General features: G+C 37.4%; 1 protein-coding gene across 1 annotated transcript; it reads left to right on the plus strand.

The window, feature by feature from the left end:
* The first annotated feature begins 2171 nt into the window (after positions 1 to 2171).
* On the plus strand, positions 2172 to 12106 carry arf2b (ADP-ribosylation factor 2b). Its single transcript, XM_059324569.1, has 5 exons — positions 2172 to 2304; positions 5670 to 5827; positions 6870 to 6980; positions 9426 to 9550; positions 10249 to 12106. The coding sequence occupies exons 2-5, from the start codon at positions 5680 to 5682 to the stop codon at positions 10408 to 10410; spliced, it is 546 nt and encodes a 181-aa protein (XP_059180552.1). The 5' UTR covers positions 2172 to 2304; positions 5670 to 5679; the 3' UTR covers positions 10411 to 12106.
* The last annotated feature ends 1446 nt before the right edge of the window (positions 12107 to 13552 follow it).

Genomic DNA, 13552 nt, shown 5'->3' on the forward strand with positions numbered 1-13552 from the left:
GTCTAAATTACAGTTTTTGCTGATATTTACATTTAAATTTACATTAGGAAAGCCACTCATTGCATTTTTTATGATGAAGTTCTGGCAACAACAGCTGCCACTATTTTACTGTAAATTAAACAGATTTTTAAAAAAAATTTTTTACAGTGAAGTAAAGTAAAGAAATTGGAACCTGAATATTTTTTATAGCCAAGAAGGTTTTCACATGTAAGGAATCATTAATGTACACATTACAGTAAAAAAACAGTATCTAGAAATTTTGAAAAATAAAACAACCAAACATTTTTAAAAATATAAAGAGTAGAATCAATCTGTACAAGCATGGTGTTACATCCAAGGCCGCAGTAAGAAAAAATATAAAAAGAGCAAAAAAACACCCTAAACAGCTTGTTTTTAGGGGTTAAATACATTTAGATTAAGTAAGGTTTTAAATGCATGATTTTATTTGTATCAGAGTTTTGTATCACAGTGTGGTGTTAGTGTTTTTCCTGCAGCCCAGGGCCTGGATGTGCCTCCCAGAGTCAGTCTGTTGTTGCACCGAGAGTCTGAAACTTGAATAAACTTGTGTGCGCTTCACTTCCTAGCGAGGCCGGCTCTATGCTGGGGCAAGAGGGGGGCGAGCCCCCTCAAATAAATGTTTTGCCCCCTCAAATCAAAATTTTATCTATCTATCTATCTATCTATCTATCTATCTATCTATCTATCTATCTATCTATCTATATATATATATATACAGTACAGGCCAAAAGTTTGGACACACACCTTCTCATTCAATGCGTTTTTCTTTATTTTCATGACTATTTACATTGTAGATTCTCACTGAAGGCATCAAAACTATGAATAAACACAAATGGAATAATGTACTTAACAAAAAAAGTGTGAAATAACTGAAAACATGTCTTGTATTTTAGATTCCTCAAAGTAACCACCCTTTGCTTACTAGAATATAAGACATGTTTTCAGTTATTTCACACTTTTTTGTTAAGTACATAATTCCACATGTGTTCATTAATAGTTTTGATGAATCTACAATGTAAATAGTCATGAAAATAAAGGAAACACATTGAATAAGAAGGTGTGTCCAAACTTTTGGCCTGTACTGTACATTACAATTTGACAAAATTATCTGCAGTAGCGGAAAAATCCCCCGAAAAAGGGACACAAGATACACGATTGTTAGTTGAAATCTGGATGAAGGAGGTTTTATTTTATTTTATTCATTTATTTTATTTTTATTTTTCAGTTTCCCCCCCTGAGGGTTTGCCACCTTATTGTGGTCAGGGGGTTTGCGTGTCTCAGTGACCTTAAGAGCTGAAGACCAGCAGGAGCCTAGTCTTCAGGTCTGAAGGTAGAGGCCTGACAAAGTGCAATCCTCTTCTCCAGGTTGGGGTTGGACACATAGACCAATGAAGAAAGCATTGTTACTATACGCACAGAAAAAAAGGTGCTGCATGATGTGTCCACATGATGCCTCCTTCACATTTCTGACTGCCCCCTCATATATGCTGCCTTGAACCGGCCCTGATTCCTCGACATTTTGATTATTTCCAGCTGCTATCTCTAGAGACGATGCCACTTTCAGTATGCTTTTGCAAAACAAAAACGATGAACTATGTTGCAACGTTATCCTTTGTTTAGCAAAATTTTTCATCCACAAGAATAGAGTTCTGAAATCATCCCCCACATGTATTATCTTCATGAATTAATTCAAATTATACTTAAAATCTCTAACAATTCTAACAATAACAAAGGCACAAAAATTATATGATATATTGAAATGTTCCCACTGAAATGAACAGTTGAAACTAATTCGAATCCCCCTTACTGAAAACAACATTTAGACTGTTTTATATGTATTTTATTTTTGTCTATTTATTTTTGTATTTATTTGAATTTTATCTCAACTGCTCTGAATTTACAATATTGATGTTGTTATTATAAGTTTTACTGTTGATTGATGTTCACCTAGCATTCTTTCTACACTTATGCAAGGTATGTTCTGTGGAAAAACGTGCCAGAAATGTTTATTTTTGTAATTTTCAATAAAGCCTTGAGAAAAAAAAAAACAGGAAAAAAAAAACTTCCTCGACATTTTGTGCAATGTGCACATAAGGATGTGGCTCCGCTGTGATTGGTCGACACGACGGCAGGGGCGGGCCTTCGGCGGCACCGTTCGCACTGTGATTGGCGGAGGCTTGATAGTGGGACGTGCCCGTACGCCGGTGTCTCCCCGGTTGCGCAAGACGCCATTTTGGAGTGACAGTGAAAGATAACGGAAAGATCGAGAAGCTGTCTTTTCTAAAGGTAAGGACCCGCACAAACTCGCCGTTTCTCGTCTTAAAACGTCTCATTATGTGGACTAACTGCCGCTCGGTGCGAACGACTTGGTTTTTTCTTCGCCGTGTTCGCCGCGACGTCACGGTGTTCGCTCGGTGCTGTGACGCGGCATTAAGCTAACGGCTGCTCCGGTTAGCCGAGCAGTTCCTGTAACGGTAACGGACGGATGAAAAGAGCAGCTGTCACTGTCGGTTTACACAAAAATACCGGACTTATAGTCCACCCGCCGCCTCTTAAAACACGATAGAGCTACCGGTAAAACACGGTGTCGCCGTGTGTTGTAACCGCCGCGGCTCCTTTTCAACCGTCAACGTCCGCAAAATTGTCGCCGCCGCTAGCGACAAGCTAACCGAAGCTAACAGGCTAACAGAAGCTAACAGGCTAACAAGCTGAAGCATCCGCCCTTAGTGGAGCTAATCTGCCTCGACCATAGACTCAAACTGCTCTTTCTGTGAAGATGTTTCTCATTTATTTTGGTTCTAAACTAAATTATGGGAAGATATTTGTAACCTCATTTGTCCCTGTGCTTTGAACATATCGTCACACTGTTAAAATAATCGTCTTGGTCATTTTTGGTCAAAATTGTTGGTTTTTTTGTCTAAATCAACTCATGATGCCGGCCACCTATGGTAAAATCACCTCCATCCTCAGTTGATCAAATCATGTGATTTTATCCCTTTAAGATAATGGCCTATGTCAAGTGTGTGACTTAAGCAGATTTATTATGCCTAAGTCAAAATAAAATGTGACTTAGGCAATTTTTTGAACATGCCTTTGTGACTTAAGCAAGATATGGTAACACTTTATTTTGAAGGTGTCTACATAAGAGTGACATGAGCGTGTCATTAACATGACATGGGATGTGTCATGAACATTAATGACACTTTGTAGTAACATTAATGCTCATGACACTTGTCTTGTCATGCTTCTGACAGGCTTGTGTGACTCTTATATATCAATCACAAACCTCTTCTTGTCTTTGAAAATTAAACCAAACAGTATATTAAGTATATTAAGAAATCTACCAACGTGAAAGCTATAAAAAAAACTTTGAATTTATGTACACTTTACAATGTTTTTGTAAGAAAGGTTGCCTCTGTATTGTTGAAACCCCCTGACGGCGTTTTGTTGGTGTATTGTCTTGTATTGCACCATGTTAAGTTAATAAAGTTTAAAAAAAAAAAAAAATCTGCCTCGACTTTTAATGGCCAGATTACGCCACAATATTCTTCTCTTAACGTTTAATCAATCACAGATCTTTACCACATGTTACCTTTATATTTTAGCCGAACGGACACCAGATTCTGGGCCTTTTCTTTGAGGTCGAGGTGTTGTTAGCCTGCTAGCGTCTTGTGACGGCTCACACACACAGTAACATGATCCTGCCAGCTGGGACAGACAGGCCTCTCTTATCTCTGATCGCCTGGTTTTCCACTATATCCGGGTTAATGGCGCTGCCTGTGGATATATGATCATTTCTTAGCGACACGTTTGTTAGATTCCATCGTAAATGTTGTGAGTTTAACAGCTGTTGTTTATTTATTAGATGAGATTAAACTTTATTGTCATTGCACAAGTACAAAGCAACGAAATGCAGATAGCATCTAACCAGAAGTGCTTAAGCAGTAATTAATTTAATCATAGTGCAATATATACAGGAATGAAATATATTAAAATGCAGACCTAACTGTACAGTAGTGCAAGTATATATATATATATATATATATATATATTTATATATATATACTTGCACTACTGTACAGTTAGTTCTGCATTTTTATATATATATATATACATACATAGACATACACACACACACACACACACACACACACAGTAGTGCAAATGAAGGTGATTCATTATGTTCAACAGTATGTGCGCTGTAGATGAACAAGGTGAAGGTGCAGTTTATTTATTTTGTTGAATTAAGGTTTGTTAATGGTTGATTTTGTTGACGGCTGTTAAATGGTAACCATTACCATTAGCTTAAGTAAACATCTCATTTGTGTTTCCACCATGTTACATTTATTATGGCTCCTTGTTGGTTCCAGCGAAAACCAGCCACATAATATACTGATGTCATCAACCTGCAGTGGTGGAGGAAGCTTTCACATATTTTTTTTAATTTTTTTTTTCCAATGCTTTTATTGAAAATTACAAAAATAAACATTTCTGGCACGTTTTTCACAGAACATACCTTGCATAAGTGTAGAAAGAATGCTAGGTGAACATTGATCATCAGTAAAACTTATAATAAAATAAATATTGTAAATTCAGAGCAGTGGAAATTAAATTAAAATAAATAGACAAAAATAAAATAGTCTAAATGTTGTTTTCAATAAGGGGGATTCAAATTGTTTTAACTTTTCATTTCAGTGGGAAAATTTTTCAAGATGTATGATTTTGTGCCTTTTGTTGTTAGAATTTTTAGAGATTTTAAATACAGTTTGAATTCATTCATGAAGACAATAAATTTGGGGGATGATTTCATAGTATTCACATATTTTACAATACTGCAGTAAAAATACTACGTTCAAAATCTTGCTTAAGAACAGAAAGATTTTTAAAAATTGATCCCGAAGGAGATTCCTGTGTCAGGGATTGCTCAAAAAAGCACTTCATGAATAATAAAAGCAAATGAGTAATAATTACGGTGGAACATTATAATAACAATAAAATAAAGATTAAGATATTAATAATTTTGGCAGTGATATGATGTTGAAAAAGTGCCAAAAGTAAAATCAGTCATCATTGAGAATGGTCCATTTCAGAATAATATTTTTTATATTATTATAAATATACTTATTATTTTGTTAATCACTTTGTCACAGCTAGTCAGGGTGGCGGCTAATTTTTAATAACCTATTCTATCATGTATCTTTATCTATTATTTATCACAATTTATTAGTTGGTTTTATATTTTTGGACCTATCTGAATTTGCAAGGTAATTAAAGTTAGAAAATAAAGGTAGTGGAGTAAAAAACAATACAGTATTTCCCTCAAATGTAGTGTAGAAGTATAATTAAATGAATAATAAAATGGATTCAGTAAAGTACAAGTTCCTAAAATTGTATTTAAGTACAAAGTACTTGAGTAAATGGTAATGATAGTAGTAGTTGATTCTACTGATATCAACCTTTGTTAATCTATCTGTGTCATTATAGCCTGTCCAACAATGCTGACATATTTAACCCCAGTATACCAGTCTGACTGACTGGTGGTTGTCTTGGTACAGTTTTGTTTCCTCCTTTCCTCTTGGCGTGTTCTACAGTGAAACTGAAACACTAAGACGTTATTTTTCCTAACCCTGCTTCCTTCTCTTCTTCAACAGCTTCGTCACCATGGGGAATATGTTTGCAAACTTATTCAAAGGCCTGTTTGGCAAAAAAGAGATGAGGATTCTTATGGTTGGGCTTGATGCTGCTGGAAAAACAACCATCCTATATAAACTGAAGCTTGGAGAGATAGTCACCACCATTCCCACCATTGGTATGGAGATCTTTTTATTGTTCTACAATTCCATCACTTTGTATATGTCTTTTTGTGCTTGACCATATTTCACACAAACTGTTTTTCTCTTGATTCTAAAATTTGTAAGATATGTTCAGATTTTTAAACAAACACACACCAATGAAGTGAAAGTTTTGATGTTTTTCAAAGGTATCTATGTATTGTGTTGAAGATATCTACTGAAATTGGTCTGCCAACATAGCCCCGGCCTGTCCTGTCGTAATAGTAATACCACTAGTGCTTCGAGATGCGATAGTGAGTCACTGAAGCATCCAGTCTGCCCTACAGGACAGCAGTTAGCAACTTTAGTTTACATCTAAAAAAATAAAACTAAAATGAATATTTAACATTACACACAAACTGGTTCAGTCCCAGAATAATTAGCTTCATGTCAGTGGAAATGATTCACTTAGCAGAGCACACAGAGACCAATAGAGCGGCAGGGAGGAGTCACAGGCCATGTGAGAGGAAGCAGAATGGAGGCGGGCCAGTCAGGATCCAGGCTCGGCTCAGAGCAGTTTAGTATTTGCTAAACGGCATCTCAATGACCACTTGCTTGTAAACAAGCTAGACAACATGAACCACCGTGCAGATAGCTGCATTATGGTGAAGTTCTAATAAATCGACTAATATTTTAAATGAAACAATCCCATAGTCCTATTTGTTTGTCTCACCAGCTTGGTAAATCCTCTGTTGATCTCTGACTCTAATTATCATTAAATTGTTAAGATCCAAACATACATACAGTGTCACTACACATTGATTGCTGTGATGTAATTGTGATAATAAAGGCTTTTTAAGAGTATGGAAATGTATGGTTCCTAAAATTGTTAAAATTTTACTTTTAAAAAGCTGTGACGGTTGATAGCCAGCCTTGTGATGAGAGTGTTAAGGTTTCATTTAGTTTGTTTTATCCCTTTTAATGCCTGACATGTTGGCTTTCAGCATTAAAAACTTTCAACTGTACAAACCTTTTTCAATAATTTCAGTGATTCATCCGTGTTTCTCCTCTTCTCTCCAGGTTTTAACGTTGAAACTGTAGAATACAAGAACATCAGCTTCACAGTGTGGGATGTGGGCGGTCAGGACAAAATCAGGCCGCTGTGGCGCCACTACTTCCAGAACACTCAAGGTGAGGAGGAGGAGGGTGTTTCTATTTAACCAGCCGTAGTGTCAGTGTACATTACAGCCTATAGGTGGCCTCATCGCTGCTAAAAGATAATCTGTAAATTATTCAGTGACTCACACACCATTGTTCTTTTCTCAAAGGGCTTATTGTGTCACTCCTCTACTATTTCCTGAAATTGAATTTATCAGAATATGTGAAGACACTGTGGGATATACTGCCCAGTGTTTCCTAGTAATGATGCAACCAGCAGGTCAATACTCAGCTGAAATGTTACAGTTTTATGTTATAGCTGTTATAGCTGATGGACCAGCTCCACTCAGACCACCTCTGGTCCTTTATTCAGCTCCTCCTCGTTCTCTTTGCACGCACCAGACAAACACCCAGCTGCAGCAAACAGAACCATCCACACACTGAGCATCCAAGTGTGAAATTGAACGTGTGAATGTCTTTCATAATGATAGTTGGATACAGCATCATCAATCAAATAAAGTCCAAAAAGTAATCCAGGAACACCTTCAGAATATACTGCAGTTTTCCAAAGCACACAGAGATGCCGATGCTGGGTCTAGCTTATATACAGCCATGGAATAAATTATTAGACCACCCTTGCTTTCTTCAATTTCTTGTTCATGTTAATGCCTGGTACAACTAAAGGTGCATTTGTTTGGACAAATATAATGATAGCAAAAAGGGATCTTAAGAGTTTAATTTAAGAGCTGATATCTAGACATTTTCCATGGTTTTCTTGGTAATGATTTTGGTTGTCATCAAGAAAACCATGGAAAATGTCTAGATATCAGCTCTTAAATTAAAATAAATTGAAGAAAACAACGGTTAATAATTTTTCCATGACTGTACGCTGGCTCATAATATCACAACCCTGAAATAAAACTTAGGAGTCAAAATATGATTACAGGGATCAAGAGGAAAGATTTTATCTGTATTTTTTCTGACCTTGACTGACTCAGGCCTTTTTAAAACCCTTCAAATAAAATATCCTTCTCTTCTCTTTGGTTGAACTGCTAATTCATGTCCATACAAAGACCATAATAACCTTTGAGTGTTCACAATGCTTTTGTTTTCAGAGGTCACAAGCCAAAAAGATTGGGACCCACAGCTGTATTATGGGAAAAATCATCAAAAATATAATTGGAAAGCATACAAAACTGGCAGTAGATACCAGACTTCTTATTCACCAATCATTATTTACTTTTTAGAGATGGCCTTTCAACCTGCACCTTTCTGCCTCTGAATTGCTAGAAAAAGCACAAGGTCTCCTCTTTTTAACTTTAAAAGGAAACACATGCAGAATAGTTGAGATACATTTGTATTTTCTGATGGTTTTAAAAATCTTAAAAACAATAGTGTAACACTTTCCAGTTCATCCCATACCACAGAAAAAGCCGCAGGAACTCCCTGGTTTTAGAGCTCATGCTTTACTGCGTATTGATGCTTCTGTTTTAGTGATATTTGGCCCACAGCAGAGGGTCTGTACTTTACCAGAGTGCTGCTGCTGCCAGCTCCTTTACAGGCTACTTTTCATCAAAAATAGTATGCTGTGTGATTAGGAAGTTACTGGACTGATGTCACCTTTACCGAACAGGCTGACTCATAAATCAGGAAGCGTACAAACCCTTGATTGACCTGGTCACCTCCTTCTTTATGTTTTTATCAAAGATCAACACATAATCACAGTAGAGGCAGAGAACCACAAACTGATATGTTTCACTGTGAATCTCATTGTAAAATCATAACGTCTGAAGCTGTCTGAAACCATCAAAGTGTTTTAGTCTTTTGGTTTGATAAAACATTCACACTCAACACACCTGCAGTTACCAAGCGACGCAACTTATTTTAAAAATAGCCGTTTTCTACACCTGACTGAAACGAAGGAGGCTAAAAAGAGAAGTCAGGAGGTTGTATTGCGTCATATCATCGAGGAACAACACCTGCTGTAAAATCAGTAGGTGGCACATAATCATAAAACACCTGAACAGAAACTGTTCCTTTACTCGTGGCCCCGTCTGATGTAACCCAACCAGAATGTCCAGCTCCAGTTACACTGCCCACGCTTGTTGTAGCGCAATAATGTGACGCCATATGACCCAGAGACTCTTCCTCTTTCTAGCTTCCTCCATTACATTTTGAGTTGTGTACAAGACTTTTCTCAGTTGTCATGTTAGAACCAGAGTTTGGGGTCTCACTCATGAGTTCTACAGACTAAGTTTTAGCTTTTTTTTTTTTTTATAAAGGAGTCAAAGAGACTTCCTAAGAAACTGGAACAATTTGTACAGAATGAATTATCCAGGGAACAAATGAAAATCTTGTGATCTGTGAGGAGAAAGTACTGGAACTGGAAGATAAAATATTACAAAGCAACCATCCTGTGTTATATTAGGGATCTGTGTATTTATTGCTCCTAACAGTGAGCTGTGTGTGTGTGTGCAGGGCTTATCTTTGTGGTGGACAGCAATGACAGAGAGAGAGTGAACGAGGCGAGGGAGGAGTTGTCCAGAATGCTCGCTGAGGACGAACTCAGAGACGCTGTGCTGCTCGTTTTTGCAAATAAACAGGTATGGTCATGTTTCTTCTATTAATCTATAATAATCCGAATGTACCTTATGTATCATTTAAACATTTTTTTGCTAACATAGAAGACAAAAATGACCATCTTATAAAACTGCCATGAAATGATATATTAACATTATATTCTGCTTTCACAAAGTTTAGTCTTTAACCAACATCAGTCCTGATCAAAACTACCAATTATTTATTTTTAGAATTTTAACCATTCAAATGCCAGTTTGTTTACATAATATAATTGTCATCTCTAAATAAAATGCTCGATGGAATTTTATTTTTTCACATTTTGCAGTAGGTAATTGATCAGGAATAGTATTGATTATGTTGCCATGTATCAAATACTCCAGAGCTCCATGACACAGCAGCAATAACTCGAGTGGAAACCAGGAAAACAGCATGCAGATAATGTTTGCCCCATAGGGTAAACATGAGAAAATGACTCAATCTGGTGGAAAACACAGTTTTGAAGCAGGGCTCCAGCTGATATAACTGCATGATTTTATGCTGTAATAGCTCTGGGATCCAAAATTGTGGGGGATGTTTTTGTCCTTAACCCTCTATGGTACGCATAATGATGCCAGTTAGGTTAGTTAGTTATTTTAAAAAAAATGTCCTGGTGATGCAGGAGGGTTAAACTGCTGTCTAGGTGTCCAGGTATGTATCTAACAGGCTGCCGTCTCTCCTCCAGGATCTCCCTAACGCTATGAACGCTGCAGAGATCACAGACAAGCTGGGCCTCCACGCCCTCCGCCAGCGCAGCTGGTACATCCAGGCCACCTGCGCCACCAGCGGGGACGGCTTGTATGAGGGCCTGGACTGGCTCTCCAACCAGCTGAAGAACCAGAAATGATCCATTCCACCAGTTTTGATTTTTTGTTTGTTGTTTATTTTTTTCTGTTCCAACACAGCGGCAGCACCGGATCCAGGCCCCCTCTTTGCTCCCATCTAACCCAAGTTTCAACCCCAGCTCTTTCTTTCAAGAACTTCCTCCATTCCCTCCTCCTGCTTTCTGCCCTCGTCAGTACTCTTTGGGGCTCTAGCCTGTGCTGCTTGTGTGTGTGTGTGGGCGTGTGCGTGCGTGTGTGTGAGTGTGCGTGTACCTTGTGTGTTCAGCGAGTGTGTGTGGGTGTGAAGGCGTCTCTGTGTATGTTGGCTGGGATCGGGAGTAACCCTGGCGTGCCTTTTACACACCTCCTGTGGAATCAGCAGTCTGGTTTTCAAGCCCCTTTCTCCATCCACCAAACTCAGCCTCTGCCCCACTCAGCCTGCCCCCACTCCAAGTCTTGCACGGCCCCCTTCTCCCCCACCCTTACTCTCCAGAGGAAGCATGGTTTTCATACGGCAAAGAAAGAGCAAGGGTGCAAGCTCTCCTCCCCTCCTGTAGTATATATCTATGTTAACTAGAAGACGTTCACCTGATGTAGACTGAATGCTAAATGTTCATTTTAAACTCGTTTTGATTTTGAAACCTCAAACCCACCAGTAAGAGATTCAGTAAATTGCATCTTAACCTGTATCAGGTCGAAGCAAGGCAAAAAATAGAAAAAGGAAAAAAAAAACGCCCATCCTCGATCATTCTGGTGTCATTTGAAAATCATGCTGTTTGTTTTATTATTATTATATTGGAATATAACAGATTATTCTTAGCAATGGTTCTGCAATGAACACTACCTTTCTCCCCCACCAAGCGAGACCGTGAAGCACAAAGCAGGCCCACGTTTAAATTCTAAACTACTTTAAAATTCAGATCCGACACAATATGCAACTTCTAAATTAGTTTGGGTAGCTGGTATTTGATTCCTTGGATTAAATTGGATTTCCTTCAGTACAATTAACAGCCATTGTGACGGTGTTCTACTCCTGTAGGTCACAGAAGGTGTTGGGCATTCACAGACAACATCCGGTTAATGAGACGGTGTCCTGATACATTCACAAGCTTCACATGTTATTCCTTTAAGAGATGTTACATGTGTTTTTTTTTTCTGTAACTAGTTTTAGCATTTCTATTTGTACTTTGACTGCTGAACCAAATGCATTTGAGCAGTATGACAAATCCTGTATATCAAAGTAGTGTAACCTAAAGGGCCAGAAAAAAAAAGGCTTTTTCTCACCAACGGTTGGCAGTTTTACTTTGAAATCTGAAAGCATCCAGTGTTCTAATTTTCCTGGTTGGGATGAAGGATTGGCACCAAATATGAAGGCTCTTTAACTGTGAAGGGTCCAGACAGGCATAGCAGGCCGCTGGCTCTGCTGTCTGGGCCTTGACAGGCTATCACACATTATTGCTCTGCATTCTTCATGACTGAACAACACAACAAGTACTGTGTCGGCGACTCGGCGGTGACGAAGGACTCGGTGGTAGACCTGGTAACGGGGAATGGGAGTGTGCAGGTGATTGGTCGTGAGAGGCGGCGGGCGTTCAGCGTCGGACCGTGTGGGGGTTAAGCTGGCACTTCTGTCGAGAATGATTGTAAATCTGTACGTTCCCCTGTAAACTGTTTCTGTGGGGATTTCCTGAACACATTAATAAACATGATTTGATCCAACAGTTTGTGTCAGAGACTTTTCTTCAACTAGAACTGGCTGATAAGACCATGTATCAAGTGAAAGTGAGACAAAAATGTTGATATTGTACGATATTTATAAAGATCACATTCTACAGGTGGATCTCAGTAAATTAGAATATCAGAAAAGTTTATTTATGTAAGTAATTCAATTCAAAAAGGTGAAATAACATACAGAATGACACATTTCATGTCTACATTTAATTTCTTCTGTTTATGGCTTACATTTAATGAAGACCTCAAATCCAGTGTCTCAAAAACATATTACAAAAGACCAATTTAGAAAATATGTTTAATATGGAAATGTTGGCCTCTGAAAAGTATGTCTATATGACTCAATAGTTGGTTAGTAAAACTACAAGTTTTTGTATCAAAATATACTTGCATAAGGATCTGAATCTGAAAGTAACTAGTTACAGAATTGATATAAAAGCCAAGTTTTTACAGGTTGAGGCAAACCTTTAAAAACACCACATTACAATTCAAATAATAACCAATAACTTCTCTGTTGTGAGGATTTCTCTTCCAAAATTGCTGATAGAGGATCTATTATTATATCTAGAGATCAGGTGAATGACTGTCAGCATCAGTTTGCAGTATTTAGTTTTCTTCTCCGTCCTGCCAGAGGAAACAGCAGCTGGAGAGTGAAACTTTGCCTCCAGGTTAGTAATTATTAGAATAATAATTGCGTCATTACATCGTTACTGAATTGTGCTTTGATGTTTCTGCTGCTGCTGCCAGAAACCTCTGGGCTCTGTAAATATTTAACCGAGGCTGAACTTGTGGTTAAACTTTACTCAGGTCAGAGAAACCAAAGAAAAACAGGTGAGTCACAGTTTCACTCAGATCCTCAACCAGCAGGTGGAGACAAACAGCTGTTTATATGTTTTAATGCTCAGTTTCAATAAAATATAACTGATTATTAAAACAGGAATATAGATGTGCATCATATATATGACATGTATGTGTAAAGTGTTTTGTATTACAGAAATATACTTTTTTATAGATTATTTGACAGGAACAGAGAAAAAAAAGTAAATTATTTGCCTGGAATGCCAATATTCATCCCTGACCACATGTTAGAAATGCCCTATAATAATAGAATAAGATGACACATCTTCTCAAATTCATGCATAATAATAATAATAATTAAGGTTATTTAAAGCACAATCCATGCATACAATAATAGGGCTGCAATTAAATATTATATATATATATATATATATATATATATATATATATATATATATAAATAATATAAATCTAGAAATACACATGGAGAAAATAAATAAATAAAAAAATAATGCATGTTCAGCATTATCACAAACAACAAAATAACAACAAAACAAAAAACACATTATACAGAGTCACACAAGCCTGTCAGAAACATGACATGACAAGTATCATGAGCATTAATGTCACTTCAAA

The sequence above is a fragment of the Centropristis striata genome, chromosome 21 (assembly GCF_030273125.1).
Source record: "Centropristis striata isolate RG_2023a ecotype Rhode Island chromosome 21, C.striata_1.0, whole genome shotgun sequence".
NCBI lineage: Eukaryota > Metazoa > Chordata > Actinopteri > Perciformes > Serranidae > Centropristis > Centropristis striata.

Coding starts and splice junctions, on each gene's coding strand:
- arf2b (XM_059324569.1), top strand. CDS start 5,680: ATGGGGAATATGTTTGCAAACTTATTCAAAGGCCTGTTTGGCAAAAAA. Junction 5,828..6,869: donor CACCACCATTCCCACCATTG/GTATGGAGATCT, acceptor TCTTCTCTCCAG/GTTTTAACGTTGAAACTGTA. Junction 9,551..10,248: donor TCGTTTTTGCAAATAAACAG/GTATGGTCATGT, acceptor TCTCTCCTCCAG/GATCTCCCTAACGCTATGAA.